The sequence below is a fragment of the Haliotis cracherodii genome, unplaced genomic scaffold (assembly GCF_022045235.1).
Source record: "Haliotis cracherodii isolate W230 unplaced genomic scaffold, xgHalCrac1.p SCAF_15, whole genome shotgun sequence".
NCBI classification, from domain to species: Eukaryota; Metazoa; Mollusca; class Gastropoda; order Lepetellida; family Haliotidae; genus Haliotis; species Haliotis cracherodii.
The window spans coordinates 8,723,949-8,738,265 of NW_027266270.1; the positions used below are offsets into that span (position 1 = coordinate 8,723,949).

General features: G+C 40.7%; 1 protein-coding gene across 2 annotated transcripts in view; it reads left to right on the forward strand.

Annotated features, from left to right (window-relative positions):
* The first annotated feature begins 1,940 nt into the window (after nucleotides 1-1,940).
* Nucleotides 1,941-14,317, forward strand: part of LOC139462235 (CD9 antigen-like) — a 73,593-nt gene continuing 61,216 nt past the window's right edge. The window contains exon 1 of one of the 2 annotated variants that reach the window (XM_071243832.1): nucleotides 1,941-2,193. In XM_071243832.1, the coding sequence (XP_071099933.1) occupies nucleotides 2,128-2,193 (66 nt within the window). In that variant the 5' untranslated portion in view covers nucleotides 1,941-2,127. The remainder of the gene's footprint in view (nucleotides 2,194-14,317) is intronic. The other variant, XM_071243831.1, reaches the window with a different exon arrangement.

Below are 14,317 nucleotides of genomic sequence, written 5' to 3' on the forward strand. Positions count from 1 at the left end.
TTTATTACGACATGCGATTAGAAACAGGGTGCAGCCTTATTACGTAAAGTAATTAGAACAGAGTATAGCCATATTATGTAATGTAATTAGAACAGGGTGCAGCTTTATTACGACATGCGGTTAGAAACAGGGTGCAGCCTTATTACGTAAAGTAATTAGAACAGAGTATAGCCATATTATGTAATGTAATTAGAACAGGGTGCAGCTTTATTACGACATGCGGTTAGAACAGGGTACAGTCTTCTTATGTAATGTAATTAGAACGGGGTAGTCTTATTACGCAATGTGATTAGAACAGGGTACAGCTTTATTACGAAAAGTAATTAGAACAGAGCATAGCCATATTACATAATGTAATTAGGACAGGTTAGTCTCATTACGTAATGTAATCATGTCAGGACTTCGTACTTCTTCATATAATGGACAATGAAAGGGAATGTTTTTCATCTTTAATTAGGCTACACAATTAACAATTTGTTTCGACATCTTCATCGCACAGACCTTTTCTAACATTGTGTCTACACAGATAGTAAAACGAGTATCTAAACAATAGCAATGCCTTCCTAGATTTAGTTTTATTAACACAGTATAAATATACCTCTGACGTTTGTCTACATTCCAAAATGCTTAGCAACATGACTTTCCAGCAATAAGTTCCGAATGCCAGTTCTGCTCAGCAAGTTAAGAATCATCACTGTACTGTTTTGTTTATGTCAATATCTACCTCGACATTTGGCGTTCTGTATAATTCTGTTTGCTGTTTAACGTCACATTCAGTTTGTTCCAGCTATATGGAGGCAGCCGGTAAATAATCGGGCCTAGACCAGACAAGCCAGTGATTGACATCATGAGCATCGTTCTACGCAACTTGGATGCGGTCACAAACATGAACCAAGTCAGCGAGCCACAACACCCGATCCCGTTAGTCGCCTCTTACGACATGCACGGGCTGGTATTATTCTGTATTGGCAGCTGTTCAAACGGGATGATATATTTAGAGGATTCATATTTTCATTTTGAATTCTTAGTTAATTGTATTTCTTCGGTCAACGAATTTTTTCCAAAGAAGTACTGTTTCTCATATTTTTTTAACATCCGCCGCCAACCTGTGTCGAAAGTCTCCCCTCCCGTCTACAGTCGGGGGGGGGGGGGGGGGGGGGGGGTAGTTGGAACAAGGGGTCAGTGGTAGGAAGGATCTATCTATCTATATTATATATATATATGCTGTCATATATCCAGTTTAAACTGTTAGTTGATTGTATATCTACGGTCAACGAATGCTCTGTGAAAGAAGTACGCTTGTCCATATATTTTTAAAGAAAGGAATAGTTTGTTCCAAAAAATACAGGAAACAAATATTTTTGTACCAAAGATGTCATGTAGCCGGGCACGAAGGATGCTCTGAAGAAATTAAAATACATAAAAAAGTAATTAAATCAAGAAAAACCGTAAAAATACATGTTTCCAGAAATTCCGTGGTATTTTAAGTTCCGTAAAGTGCGTGACCTCTCTCACATTTTCGGAATGAAAACACAAAATCGTCAACAAAGATGGGGGATGGGGGACTTGCTTTACTGGACGCGACGTTTTATAACATAATCCTAATGAAAGTAAAGCTTTTCTGACGATTTAAAAATAATTTGTACCCATTCCAATACATCCAGTTTGCACAACCATATATCGCAGTTTAGTTGAAAGATCTTGTGCCATCTTCATCATCGTCTCCCGGCTTCAAAAGAATACCAAGCATTGCAACAAGCCCTTAGCCGAACTGGACCAGCATGCTATTTTTAGACTACAAGCGTATCACCACGGGCTGACAAAACACACTGCGCAACCGCTCCTGGGAAAGTCGCATGATCACGCTTACCTCACACAACTTTAAGTTGTAACAGTGAAACTGAAAACTCCCATTGTTAATATTTATCTATGTTAGATGACTCGAGTTTTTCAAAGAATTCCCTCTGTGATTCACTGCGGCGCGCCTCGTGACGTCACATCCGTTTAATCTGCAGGGCTCTCGCTTGCTCAGTCTGAACAATCGATAGCTGTGCTCAACAAGCCTACCAAGGATATACTCTCTGGATCTGTATTTTGTCGTGTGTCTGGATTAAGGATTAACTAATCATGGGCTTAGGAAGCTGTTACACCTGCATCAAGTATTTGATGTTTGCATTCAACTTTTTATTTTGGGTAAGTGATAATTTTTTCTGACGTGTCTCTCTTCACTAACGAACAACACTGGTCTTCTACTGCTTTGCGACTGTTTTCAACTCCGATCGTCTCCACATGCACATATTGTGACTGTACACTGCCTGTACGGGCCGCTCTGCTTACAGTCGTTCGTGACAAGTGCGTTTAAATGGATGTATACATTGACGGTGCTAAAATTAACTCTCACACTGGCTGGAGGCCTTTCAAGGTATCGCGACCCACTTTTCCCCACACACTGTGCCACAGCCCATGCCTGAAGATTGTTGTTGTAAAAGCAGACCACATTTTGCATTCTGCATTCTTTTTCAGTTTCGTTTTCACTTACAGGCGAGTGTGGACAGTTAATGTTTCTAGTCACCTTGGTATCTATCCAATTCACTTGATAAGAATAATCGTTGGTCTCGGCTTGAGATATTATTCACTTTGAAGCAGACAGCTGCAGCCTGTTTTGAATACAGCGGTTGTCGTCTGCTTCAACCTGTGTGTGTATTCACCACGATAACCACTTAAAAATCATGCATATCGTGCAGGAGTTAATTAGCTGGATAGAACTACAACGGTCGGGATTGTAACGGAATTTGTAGTGTTGCAACGGGCGGAGCGTTTGTTTTGAAAATGCAGACTGTTGAGACGGGTTTTTAACGCATGGATGCCCAAACTTGCCCTGTGTATGCCCGCCATTCGCCGCCCACCTGTGCCCAAAGGCGCGTCTCCCGCCTCCAGCCGGGGTGGGGGCTCGTAAGAGCCTGGGGGTCAATGATAGGACGGATGTTGGATAAGTTCACGTGGCCTTTTATTAGGCGATCGTTTAATTATTGGCATATTAACAATGACCACAACAGCTTTGTCATCTTGATGTGTGTAACTATGCTGGTGTATTTCACGCTGAACTAGCGCTCTCCTGTTTGGCCAATCATCACGAAGCCGAATGCGTTTTACTAAGTGATCAATATGTACGTTTATATTTGAGAAGGAACTTAGTAACGACAGCGATAGTAGTCTCATTATTGATCGTAAAATTCTCAAGAGACGTAAAATATTGTTGATAGTCGTAATTATGTAAAACGAATTGATATACAACCAGTCCTCACCAAATGTTATTATAAATTCGGAACAAAGTCCGGGAAATTTCGTACCACCGATTGAAAGCACACCTCGACCTTCAGACAAGACAAGTGTATTCATCTGATACTACACATTGCTATCGAGGCAGTGTTTGAGATAGAACTAGCTATATCAGATTGAATGTGATTTTAGGTTTTTGACAGTGGTTTTGTTTACGTTTCTTCAAGCAGTGTCTTTTTTTGCCTGGGACGTTTATGGTTTGTTTACTCGTCAGGAAATCTACACTGCGATCTAATAGTTTCACTTAAGAAAGCACCCGTGAGCTTGAACAACTTTATTTGTTGGCCGTGAAGGCTGTTTTTGCGCTTGAGGCATTTGAAAGTTGCGCATGTCATGATAATGTTATTGTCATGGAAGCAGTTATGAATGGATTATTGGTAACAAATCCTCAACGCCATGCTGCAATATCTTGATTGTGATTCAAATTTAAACTAAGCGCCTGGGTGTTAATTTCTTTCGAAGTACTTCATACACTGAAAGGAAAAAAATCAGTTTTGTTTTGATACATCTTCGAGGGTACATGTAAATTATGGAATTTTGTTGTGAAATATTACTGTACAAATATACTAGATCCAAATGGATCAAGGAAGATTGTAGTCTGAAATAAAATAATTTAAATATCCATCCATCATAAACGTTAAACATTTTAATGGCAAATTCGTTTTGTAATGAAATCCAAACTGCCTTGTTGATTTTGAAATTTCGATATTTTTGCACTGAGAAATGAATTAATTTTATTAGAACTAATTAGGGATTAGCACGAGCTTAGTATAATCCGATATTCGTGATATGCGCCTTTTCGTCATATTTCTGTATTTATATAAATGATCACAATTTCATTATTTTTATTCTACAATGCATAACCTTGAAAGTCCGGGGAAGAATAGGTTCCATGTTTGTCGGTGGGCAGGTTTCGTGACTGATCGCGTGTTTTCCTGCCCCGGTGGCATAAACGCTTGTTCATGTTGTCAGTCACTGGTTTGTCTGGTCCAGACCCGTTTATTTGAAGGTCGCTGTGATACAGCTGGAATGTTGCGTAAAAGTAATATTCTTTTAAACAGCGATAGAAATGGAACACTCTTAGTCATGTAGTCCTCATAATGATTGCAAAGCCCTTAAAATGGCACATCTCAAGTTGTCTTTTTGATAGTGGCAAGTTGCCTTTTTCAAAAGTGGGGCGGTTTGGCAATGGCTATATGACTAGAGCCAAATTCAGTCGCTGATTCATTCGCCCTGTAGTGTATAACCCTTAGGTTGGACTTTGAGGTAGCAGTTATTATCGCCCAAGGAAATAGGCCTACGCAATGGCGCTGAGTGCACGTGTAAATTATCTCATGTGGATGTGTATCCCAACTGTTACACGTGTATCGAGTCACCGTGACTTTTCTGCTGGTGAATTGTGAGCATGGGTTAAACATAGACCAAAGACGTATACCAGATACACTTGCCCAAGGCTACATCGGGGCTCCTTATCTTGATTTAGCGTCTCAGTAATAGCATTTCGTAACATCATAGTTTCGTCAGTGTAATGGGTTTAAGCAACAACCATCATCATCATCAACAACAACAAAATACCAATAATGACAATAATGACTTACAGGGATAGCAAAGTGGTTTATTCTGAGTGTCCCAAGGGACTCTCCTAAAATGTTAAAGGTTTCAGTGTACCAACAAGAATACTAGAATACTTCTACAAATAACAAATCTCCAGTTTAGTACAGTTTACTTGAGTAAAGGTTTATATTCATCATTGGCTTCATGTAATCAACACCACATGCTATTTTAGAGAAAAAGAGTCGGATATGTTGTCGATGCTAAAAGCACCAGGAACTATTCACCATTCACCGGGCTATAATGATTTTTACCAGCTTTTGGTTAACGCCACAATAAGCAATATTCCAGCAAATGGCGGCGATCGGTAAATAATCTAGTGATTGACTGGGATACGATGACATGGGTCAACCAGGTCAAAACCCTAACCACCCGATCCCCTCAGTCGCCTCTTACGACATGCATGGTTTGCTGTAGAACAATTAACGACGTCACGGTGAGGCGGATGATTGATGTTTGTTTGTTGTTTAACGCCGCACTCAGCAATATTCCAGCTATATGACATCGGTCTGTAAATAATCGAGTATGGACCAGACAATCCAGTGATTGACAATGCGCATCGACCCACGCAATTTGGATACGATGACATGCATCAACCAAGTCCTGTTAGTCGCCTGTTACGACAAGCATGGGTTGCTGAAGACCTATTCTACCCCGGATCTTCACGGGTCCGGATGATTGATGATGCAAGTGAACGTTCACGTTGTTGTTGATACAGGATTTAACGATGGCATTACTGCTCGTTCGTTTTACTGGGAATGTCCCTTTAAGTCCAGCAATTGATGGTCATAGGGTGTAATTAGCAAATGGATGTCTGACACCACAAAGACGGACAGAGATAATTGCACAATGTTATCAGGAAACGGGCGTTACAGAAATTGCATTCTGCCAGCTCGAGATTCAGATTTGCAGTCACGCCAAAATATGGTTGCATTAAAACAAAGACACAATATATCCAGGGCGTTGTGCACATTCCACAAAGGTTGTACGTACAAAAAATATTCGCGATGGTGCTGTGCTTGAATAGATGTGAATTGCGAGACATGGCATATAGCTATGTTGAAATATCAAGATGCTAAGTTGAAATTTCAAGATTCTATGTTGAAATTTCATGATACTAATAAGTTGAAATTTCAAGTTATCATCTCAAAACTTCAACTTAAGTAACTTGAAATTTTAAGTCAGTATCTTGACCATTTACCATTGTTTACCTTTCAACACAATATCTTGAAATTTCAAGAAAAAAACCCAGAAAAAATTGCCCTTTAAGGCTTCCGTACGTGAACCAAAGGTGGTGAATGATCAATTTGAATGTTCTCAAAATCTCATGGTACTCTGAACAAATTATCGCTACTCAGTTTGACATAATGCACGATAAGGGCGTTTGGACGAGGCGACAGGGTCCGGGATGTGTGTTATGTTAATTAAACACCAGTTTGTAAGTCAGGCGGTGCACACGAGAGGGTCTGGTATGCTGCTATATAAAACCTGACAAAACCACAGCTTGTGTCTTTCAGCCTGTTTAAAAATAGCCAGACTCATCGTTACACCTTTTGCAGAAATGATGAACAGGAAGCATTCGGCCAGTGTTGACGATATACGCAAGGGACGAGTGGTGCGGAAAACGAAAACATATGGTGTATATTTAGAGTTGTTCAGCATTATCATGATAATTGACACCATTGCTGTGACTTGAGGTCGATGCAATAGCAATGTTTTAGCCAGTGTTTTAGCGTCGTTTGCTTTTATTAGAAGGGAGGAACGTAGTTTTCTTTATGGCAAGATACATGTAGGTATTTTAAGGACAAGGCACATCGGAGAAAGTCAATTAACATTAAGCTAAACAAATGTCGAGTCTGATTTTTTTCTTTCGTTTGTTATACATAGAGATTAAGTTGATTTTGGTTTCTGAGAGAGAGAAAAAGTGATTACAGTAGCAATATCAGTTTCAAATCTAATTTGAAGAACTTTGTATCGATAATTTAGGGAGCACAGGTGGTCCAGTCATCTAAGGTGCATACCAGAAACCTATGGCCTCTGGTTCGAATCCCTGTTTAACCTGATTAAGATTGTTGGTTCGCCAACAACACACTGGTCGTTGATTTCACCTACTTGGTAACTATCTGAGACCTGCATCACTTCGAACTTGCCTCCCGCATCTAGATGACACACCGGGAAATAACTGGACCACTTAAATGTGATGTCAAACTCAACTCGTTCACTCGAAAATTGGGACTAGATTATATCACGCTGCTCCTCAAAGTGACGGGTCTCTGCGTAGAATTACCTCCCTTAGCTACCAGGATCCTATTAATTAGGTTTCGAAGATTGCCAAATTCACCGTGATTGCGATCGGATCTTTGTTGCCTTAATGGCAATGGTGTACAATCCTGTGTATTTTCTGCCACATTAAACTGACAGCTATGAAACGGGACATTGTTCAGAGCACACACACGTAAAGTGTCAATTAGACGACCCGAAGGGCCGGTAGTGCACTGAAAAACAAAATTGTTATTGATGAGAAAATGTGCTGATGTCGACTAAAGATCCCTTACATTTCTATTTAACAAAGCCTTTCCTTCAAAAATTCAATTCACGACATATCACCGACAAATTCCGACAATAACAATGACAGTCGAGTCAGTGATCACGACATCTGAATGTTGTAAATAATTGTTTCTCCTATCGTTATTCAGTTTAGATGTCGCCAAAAATGGAAACCCATGAAAAAGGAGGTGTGAGGATCAATATCTTCAGTGTGCTTATCGATTAACTTAATACTCAAGACAGCATGTAACTGTTGTTCATCCACGGATGACGAGACACCAACACTCATTTGTGATGCATTGTTTTAGAAACTGTGTCAGACAGCTGTCATAATGTTTAAAATCGACTGCGTCTGATGCCTCGGTCTTGTCCCTTTCGCAATCCGCTCCAGTTCAGGTCGATTCCTAAATTAACTTAATAAAGATGTTTCGTCATTCCATCAAGCTGTTAACGGTTGGTGTATTTTACCATGGCATCCTGGTTATAAACTGCATATTTTAAAAATAGTTTTTAAGCTCGCAAATTTTGAGTAATTATTTCAGCATGTAGAAATAATTTACTTTAAGTTGAGTGTTTCAACCTTGAACTCAGGATTAACGATATCCGCGTATTTGTACTGTGTATTTTAGGTGCAGTTTAATGTAGGATTGTCCTCGGTTGTGATGTATACTTTTTAAATGTTTCCCCTCGATATAACGCCCTCGAATGTGACTATAACGTTAAGCATGCGGAATCTGTGCAAACATTCTATGATGAACGCCCTACCGAACTATTTATGGTTTAGGTGCATGTATGCATTTTATCCGGTGATTTTAATATATGTCATGTTCAGCATGATCTCTGCGCTGTTGGAATAGTTTTTTTGTGTTTTTTTTTTATCGGCGACTATCTTTCTTGATCGCTTTATTTGCCTGGTCAGACAACTCTTTTTTATGCAAATTGTGTGAGTGGCGGGTGCTACACCGGTGGGACAGGACATTCTTGCTTTTTCGCGAACACCTGGTGTTATCACTGATTTTCAGTGATCCATTTATATAGTTTTCATCGCTGTTTTGTGTAGAGTCCAATAGACACTGTTTCAACGGAATTTCGAGACTGGCTATTCTCTGGCGTTGACGTTTAATATTATATTGTATAATACGGGCCCAATGATGAATGGTTTTGACGTTTTAAATGGACGCCCTGACGCCAACGAAGGCCTTGAAGTGTGACGCAGAACACATGCCCGAGTTTTAATGAACGCGGATAACACATCCTGACTTTGTCGATAGAGTTCACCTTTCCAGTTACACCATGTTCAATTCCTTATATACCGCGTAAACAACATGAAATAAAAAACAAAACTAATCAGAAATCCCCGTGTCATCGGTTAATGCGGTGTAGAATTGTTTCGTCAACGTGTTCTACAATTACGACATCGGAAGGTTAATCACTGACGACTACTTGAACTTGTCAGGTGTGTTCAACATGTTGCGCATGCTTGCGACTGTAGTACGTTTGGGTTTAATGTGTCAGGCATTTTACAAGGTCACGTCCGACGCTTTGATCCGGGTGAATTAAAACCCGGGCATTTCTCCACCGTCGGCACGTATGAGGATTCTCAACGCTTGGAAACCGACGAGATGACGTAGGAATGCCGATCACACCTTCTTGGGGCTATAAAACAGCATGAAGGGCACACCGTATGCCCTTTGGCCGCGGACTGATCTCCCGAGTCCCCATGCCTTAAAGCCAAGGCTGGAAATTATGGCTGTTGGAAGCCCGTGGAGATTTGTGAGAAGCGTGAGGTGTTTTACACTAAGCCAAATAATCAACTAGAAATAGTTCGCCTCACGGGGTTGGATTCCTAAATACATTGTTAATACTTGGTACAACATCTTTATAACGTTCGAGCGGACAGCTGACTTGCCTCTCATAGAGCAGCCTTGGGTGGGGTTTCGGTGGGAAAATAGTCGTGCCTGGGGGAAGGATGCAAAAGAATAATGTATCTCTTTATGTTTGAAAAAGTGCTTTTCTTCTTCTTCTCACAGGGGCGGCCGGGTAGCCTAGTGGTTAAAGCGTTCGCTCGTCACCCCGACGATCCGGGTTCGATTACCGACATGGGTACATTGTGTGAAGCCCATTTCTGGTGTCCCCCGCCGTGATATTGCTGGAATATTGCTTATAGCGGCGTAAAACCATACTCACTCAATCTTCTTCTCATCGCCCCTGACGGGTACAGCAGTGATTGTCTTGGGGAGGTTGATTCAGAGCTACAGATAAGCTGCGTATTTGCGCAAAACACTCCCCAAAATACTGAAAACCCAATTACTTTCAATCATCTTGCGTTCAAAAACGCGTACATTAAAGAAAAAACTCAAATGTATAAAAAACAGCACGCGTAAAAACCCAATGAAGCTTATTTAGCTTGCGTGCAACCTAATTGAAATAGAAACCCTAGAGTAAAAACTCAATTGCTCAAAAAGTTATCTGGAGCTCTGCTGGATTCTAAGTAAATTGTGATGAATTAATGAATCTCCGAAAACTCAAAGCATTTCATGATATTCCACAGAAAAAATACTTTCCTTTGTAAGCCGACCCGAAATTCAGCTGTGGCAGTTGCACCTAAACATCTTGGTGAATCCTGTTTCAGGGTTAAATCTGCACAGGGTGTGTCTGGTTATTTCAGAAATATGGACAGAAAACTGATCGGTTTCCTTGCGATTACTATGATACAACTGTAATATGTCAGTGATATATATGAACGCCACTCGAACAATCATTGATGTCTATAGTCAGCCCTTCAGAACCTAGTGCCTATTGTTTTATTATCAGTCACGCCATACCCTACTCATCCTCTTCTCAGCTCCAGCAACATATACCCATATACAGCTGGTGGCTTTTTGTTCAGAATCGCGCTTCCCTAAAACTCGAGAGTTCCTTTATGAAATTATTTTATTTAACCAAATACATTTCATTATTGACCCGTAAAGATCTGGGATAGAATGGGTCTTTAGCAACACATGCTTGTCGTAAAAGAGGTCAGGATCGCTGACTTTGTTGCATGTCATCGCATGCCATTTGCATGGATCGATGCTCATGATGTGAATCACTGGATAGTCTGGTCCAGACTCGATTATTTACAGACCCCGCCATATAGCTGAAATATTCCCGTGTTTGGCGTCAAACAACAAACAAACAAACGTAACAAAACTAACATTATTTCGGAAATCCCTATATGTTACGATTTCAACTCCAACTACACTGAAGTTGATATCGAGGTTATGTGTGTTCACTTGCAAAAATGTTTCTCAGTGTGTATATCGATCCGCTTAATTCATCTGACAGTGCTTTATTCACTCAATCTGTTGTGGCTATGCACCCAACCAATGCACCGTCCTGCTGTAGTCGGGCATAGGTATTGTTTGGTCATTATTGCTGTGCATGCGAGCATATTCAACCAGTCAATACATACATGCGTTAAAACGCTCTTAACGTTTGTAATTCATTGCGTCCCCAAGGCTGCTTGATAGCAGTTTATAGCGACAACTGCTGCGCGATGGCAGGCTAGACGTATATCGCTGATATATCCTGACATGAAGGATCGATACAGTTATATCCTTTGCTTGGATAAAAACCGTTACAGAATGTGCAAATTGGCCTGTCACTTACCTTCAATGCCATGATAGATGGTTGCCCTCCGCTGTTGACGTTCGAATTTCAATGTAAAATGGCATGTGTAATGTTACAACAGTGTGTGCACTTGTGCTGCATTGTACCCATAATATTGGTCCTCCATTTTTGGATTGGTAACTTTAAGGGAGTGGCATTTAGCTATATTCCAGCAATATCACGGCCGGGGACACCAGCAATGGGCTTCACACATTTTACCCATGTGGAGAATCGGACACGGTGTTCGGCGTTACGAGCGCACGCTTTAACCACGAGGCTACCCCACCGCACAATGTTAAGGGATTAACATTTAGAAACGTATGAGTGAGTGAGCGAGTATGGTTTTACGCCGCTTTTAGCAATATTCCAGCAATATCACGTCGGGGCACACAAGAAATGGGCTTCACACATTGTACACATTCGGGAATCGAACCCGAGTCTTCTGCGTGACGAGCGAACGCTTTAACTACGAGGCTTCCCGACCGACCCCAGAAACTGAAGAAAGCAGAGGACGTCATTCGACACATTTTTCTGCGATCTATTGGAGAATAATTGGAAAAGGTATGTTTGTTGTTTATTGCTGGCGTAAAAGAGGAGTTATTTGTTTGTTCTGCAACAACACTTGCATTCCCCCAACACTTACAGGAACTGTTGCCATGGTGACGGCATCGAGAAGTTATCAAGAATATTTTTGTCTCCTAATCAACATTAATACCCTCAAGGCATCGATCCCTCCATTGATGACTCGGATGATGTTAGAGCCATTAATGTATCCTGGATGGTTTCTCAGATGTTAAATGACAGGTTTACTGTGGGTTTAGATTCTGCCCACATTATTTGGTTAGGAAGTGTGTAGCCATGCACAGGATAGGACGACACAGTGAATATGCTGGAAATATTTTTTTCTGTTTTTCACAAGGATGTGTTCTAAAAAGAATATGTTGTGCGTCCACACAAATGATTGGCTCTAGATTTCAGATAGAAATATTTATGTTGGCTGGCCCCGTGAAGATCCGGGATAGAATAGGTCTTCACCAACCCATGCATGTCTCGTCCCGTGAATATCCGGGATAGAATAGATCTTCAGCAACCAATGGGATATAGGCGACTAACGGGATCGTATGGACAGGCTCGCTGACTTGGTTGAGTCATGTCATGGTATGCCAATTACGTAGATCGACGCTCATGATGTTAATCACTATTGTCTTGTCAAGACATGATTATTTACAGACCACTGTCCTACAACTGGAATATTGAGCGTCGCGATAAAAAACCACCCGATCCCGTTAGTTGCCTCTTACGACAAGCACAGTCGCCTTTTACGACAAAGATCTATTCTAACCCGGATCGTCACGGGTCTGCAGATCTGATGATGTACACGCCACGTGATATAGATTGAATGTTGCAGATAGCATCTCCATCACGCGCTGAATCTTTTAACTTAATTCGCATCAGGAATCCCAAAGGAACGTTTAGTTCATAAAGATTCATTACATGAGTTTTAAAGACTCTGATATGAAAATATTTTACAGAATAAACATGTCAAATTATCTCAATAAAATATACAACAGGAGCCCAGAGACATATATTTGAGAAACTGCAGTAATCTAGACTTGCTAACTGTTATAGACTTGCTTTGGACATATTGGATATATTTGTTTCAGAGTCAGAATGACGGACTACCACTTTAACGGTGACTAACTGAAAACCAACGTTTCCTGTAACGGAACCAAATGTCACTGCTCAACGCTCATTGTCTCTATTTGAGGGGAAATAGAAAAAGACCCAGTGCCTACACGTTGACATTTATCAGTTACATCTAAGATGTTATCACATGTATCAGATTTCGCACCTTAATTACTTCACAGGTTGACTCATCTCCAAGCCTAACCTTACTTTCGAAACAAATAATCGTGGTGGTTTTCTACGTGTATTTTTACTTAAACAGGTGTTTGCTGGTATTAGATGCAAATTTCATGATAAAGTGTCGTGATTGAAATTAATATGATTCCAGGGGATGGCTGCCAAGACCACATTCGTACACATTAAGGGTGTTTAAACATAATCACGATCAATCATCCAATTTATTTTGGTTGCATTCTCTTATAACAAAATAATGGATCCCGTGTATATACCCCAGATAATCGAGGATGGCTTGAATGACTTCAAACCTGCTTGGACGGCTAGTGCCAATTTCTATTAAAACATAATTTCAATATAGCGATAAATGAGTTTTAGGAATGCTAACCGAAGTGAATGACAAAAATTTATATCATGGAATTGTGTTTCGTTTTTCGTGTTAAGCCTAGAGGTTGGGCCTCGTCACACCGAAGGAACGGGTTCGATTCCCCACATGGGTACAATGTGTGGAGCCCATTTTCCGATTTTTCCCGCCGTGATATTGATGGAATACTCACTCACTCACTTGTTGATGATATTAATGATGATCGGGTGGTCAGTCTCAGTGGTCGTCACCTTATCCCAATTGCGTGGGTCGATGCTCATGATGTCAAACACTGGATTGTCTGGTCCAGATTCGATTATTTACAGCCGTCATATACCTGGAATATTGCTGAGTGCGGCGTTAGGCAACAAAGAAGCCACCGAGCCTGAAAACGTGCAGTTAGATCAATTTAGTGACCCTTACGACCAGCATAGGTGGCTTGGAACCAATTCCTTCCCGGAATCCTCATCGGGAGATCCGGGTTAGAATAGGTCAAATATAATGAAATCTTTTAATGTAATTTAGAAGTGACATACACTAGAGAGAGAGAGAACTTGTGGATGTCAACTTGATGAAGGAGTAAGTATATACTCCGAAACATTGTGTTCCTCATATTAATTGGTTGGTTTGTTGTTTAACGCCGCACTCAGCAATATTCCAGCTATGTGACGGCGGTCTGTAAATAATCGAGTCTGGACCAGACAATCCAGTGATTGTGTTCCTCATAATAGAAAGGTTGACATCCATAAATTCTTTCTCTCACTTATTATGGTTTTATCGTTTTATCATTTGTGGTGAAATGGGTGTGGGGATGTGTGTGTGTCTAAAGTCTGCTTGGTAATATGATCAGCGAGGGATAGGTCGCTAATCTCAAACGATACACCTCTTTAGGCAACGTATTTCCCAATAACCTAATGACCTTCCACTTCATTTTGTACATAATAC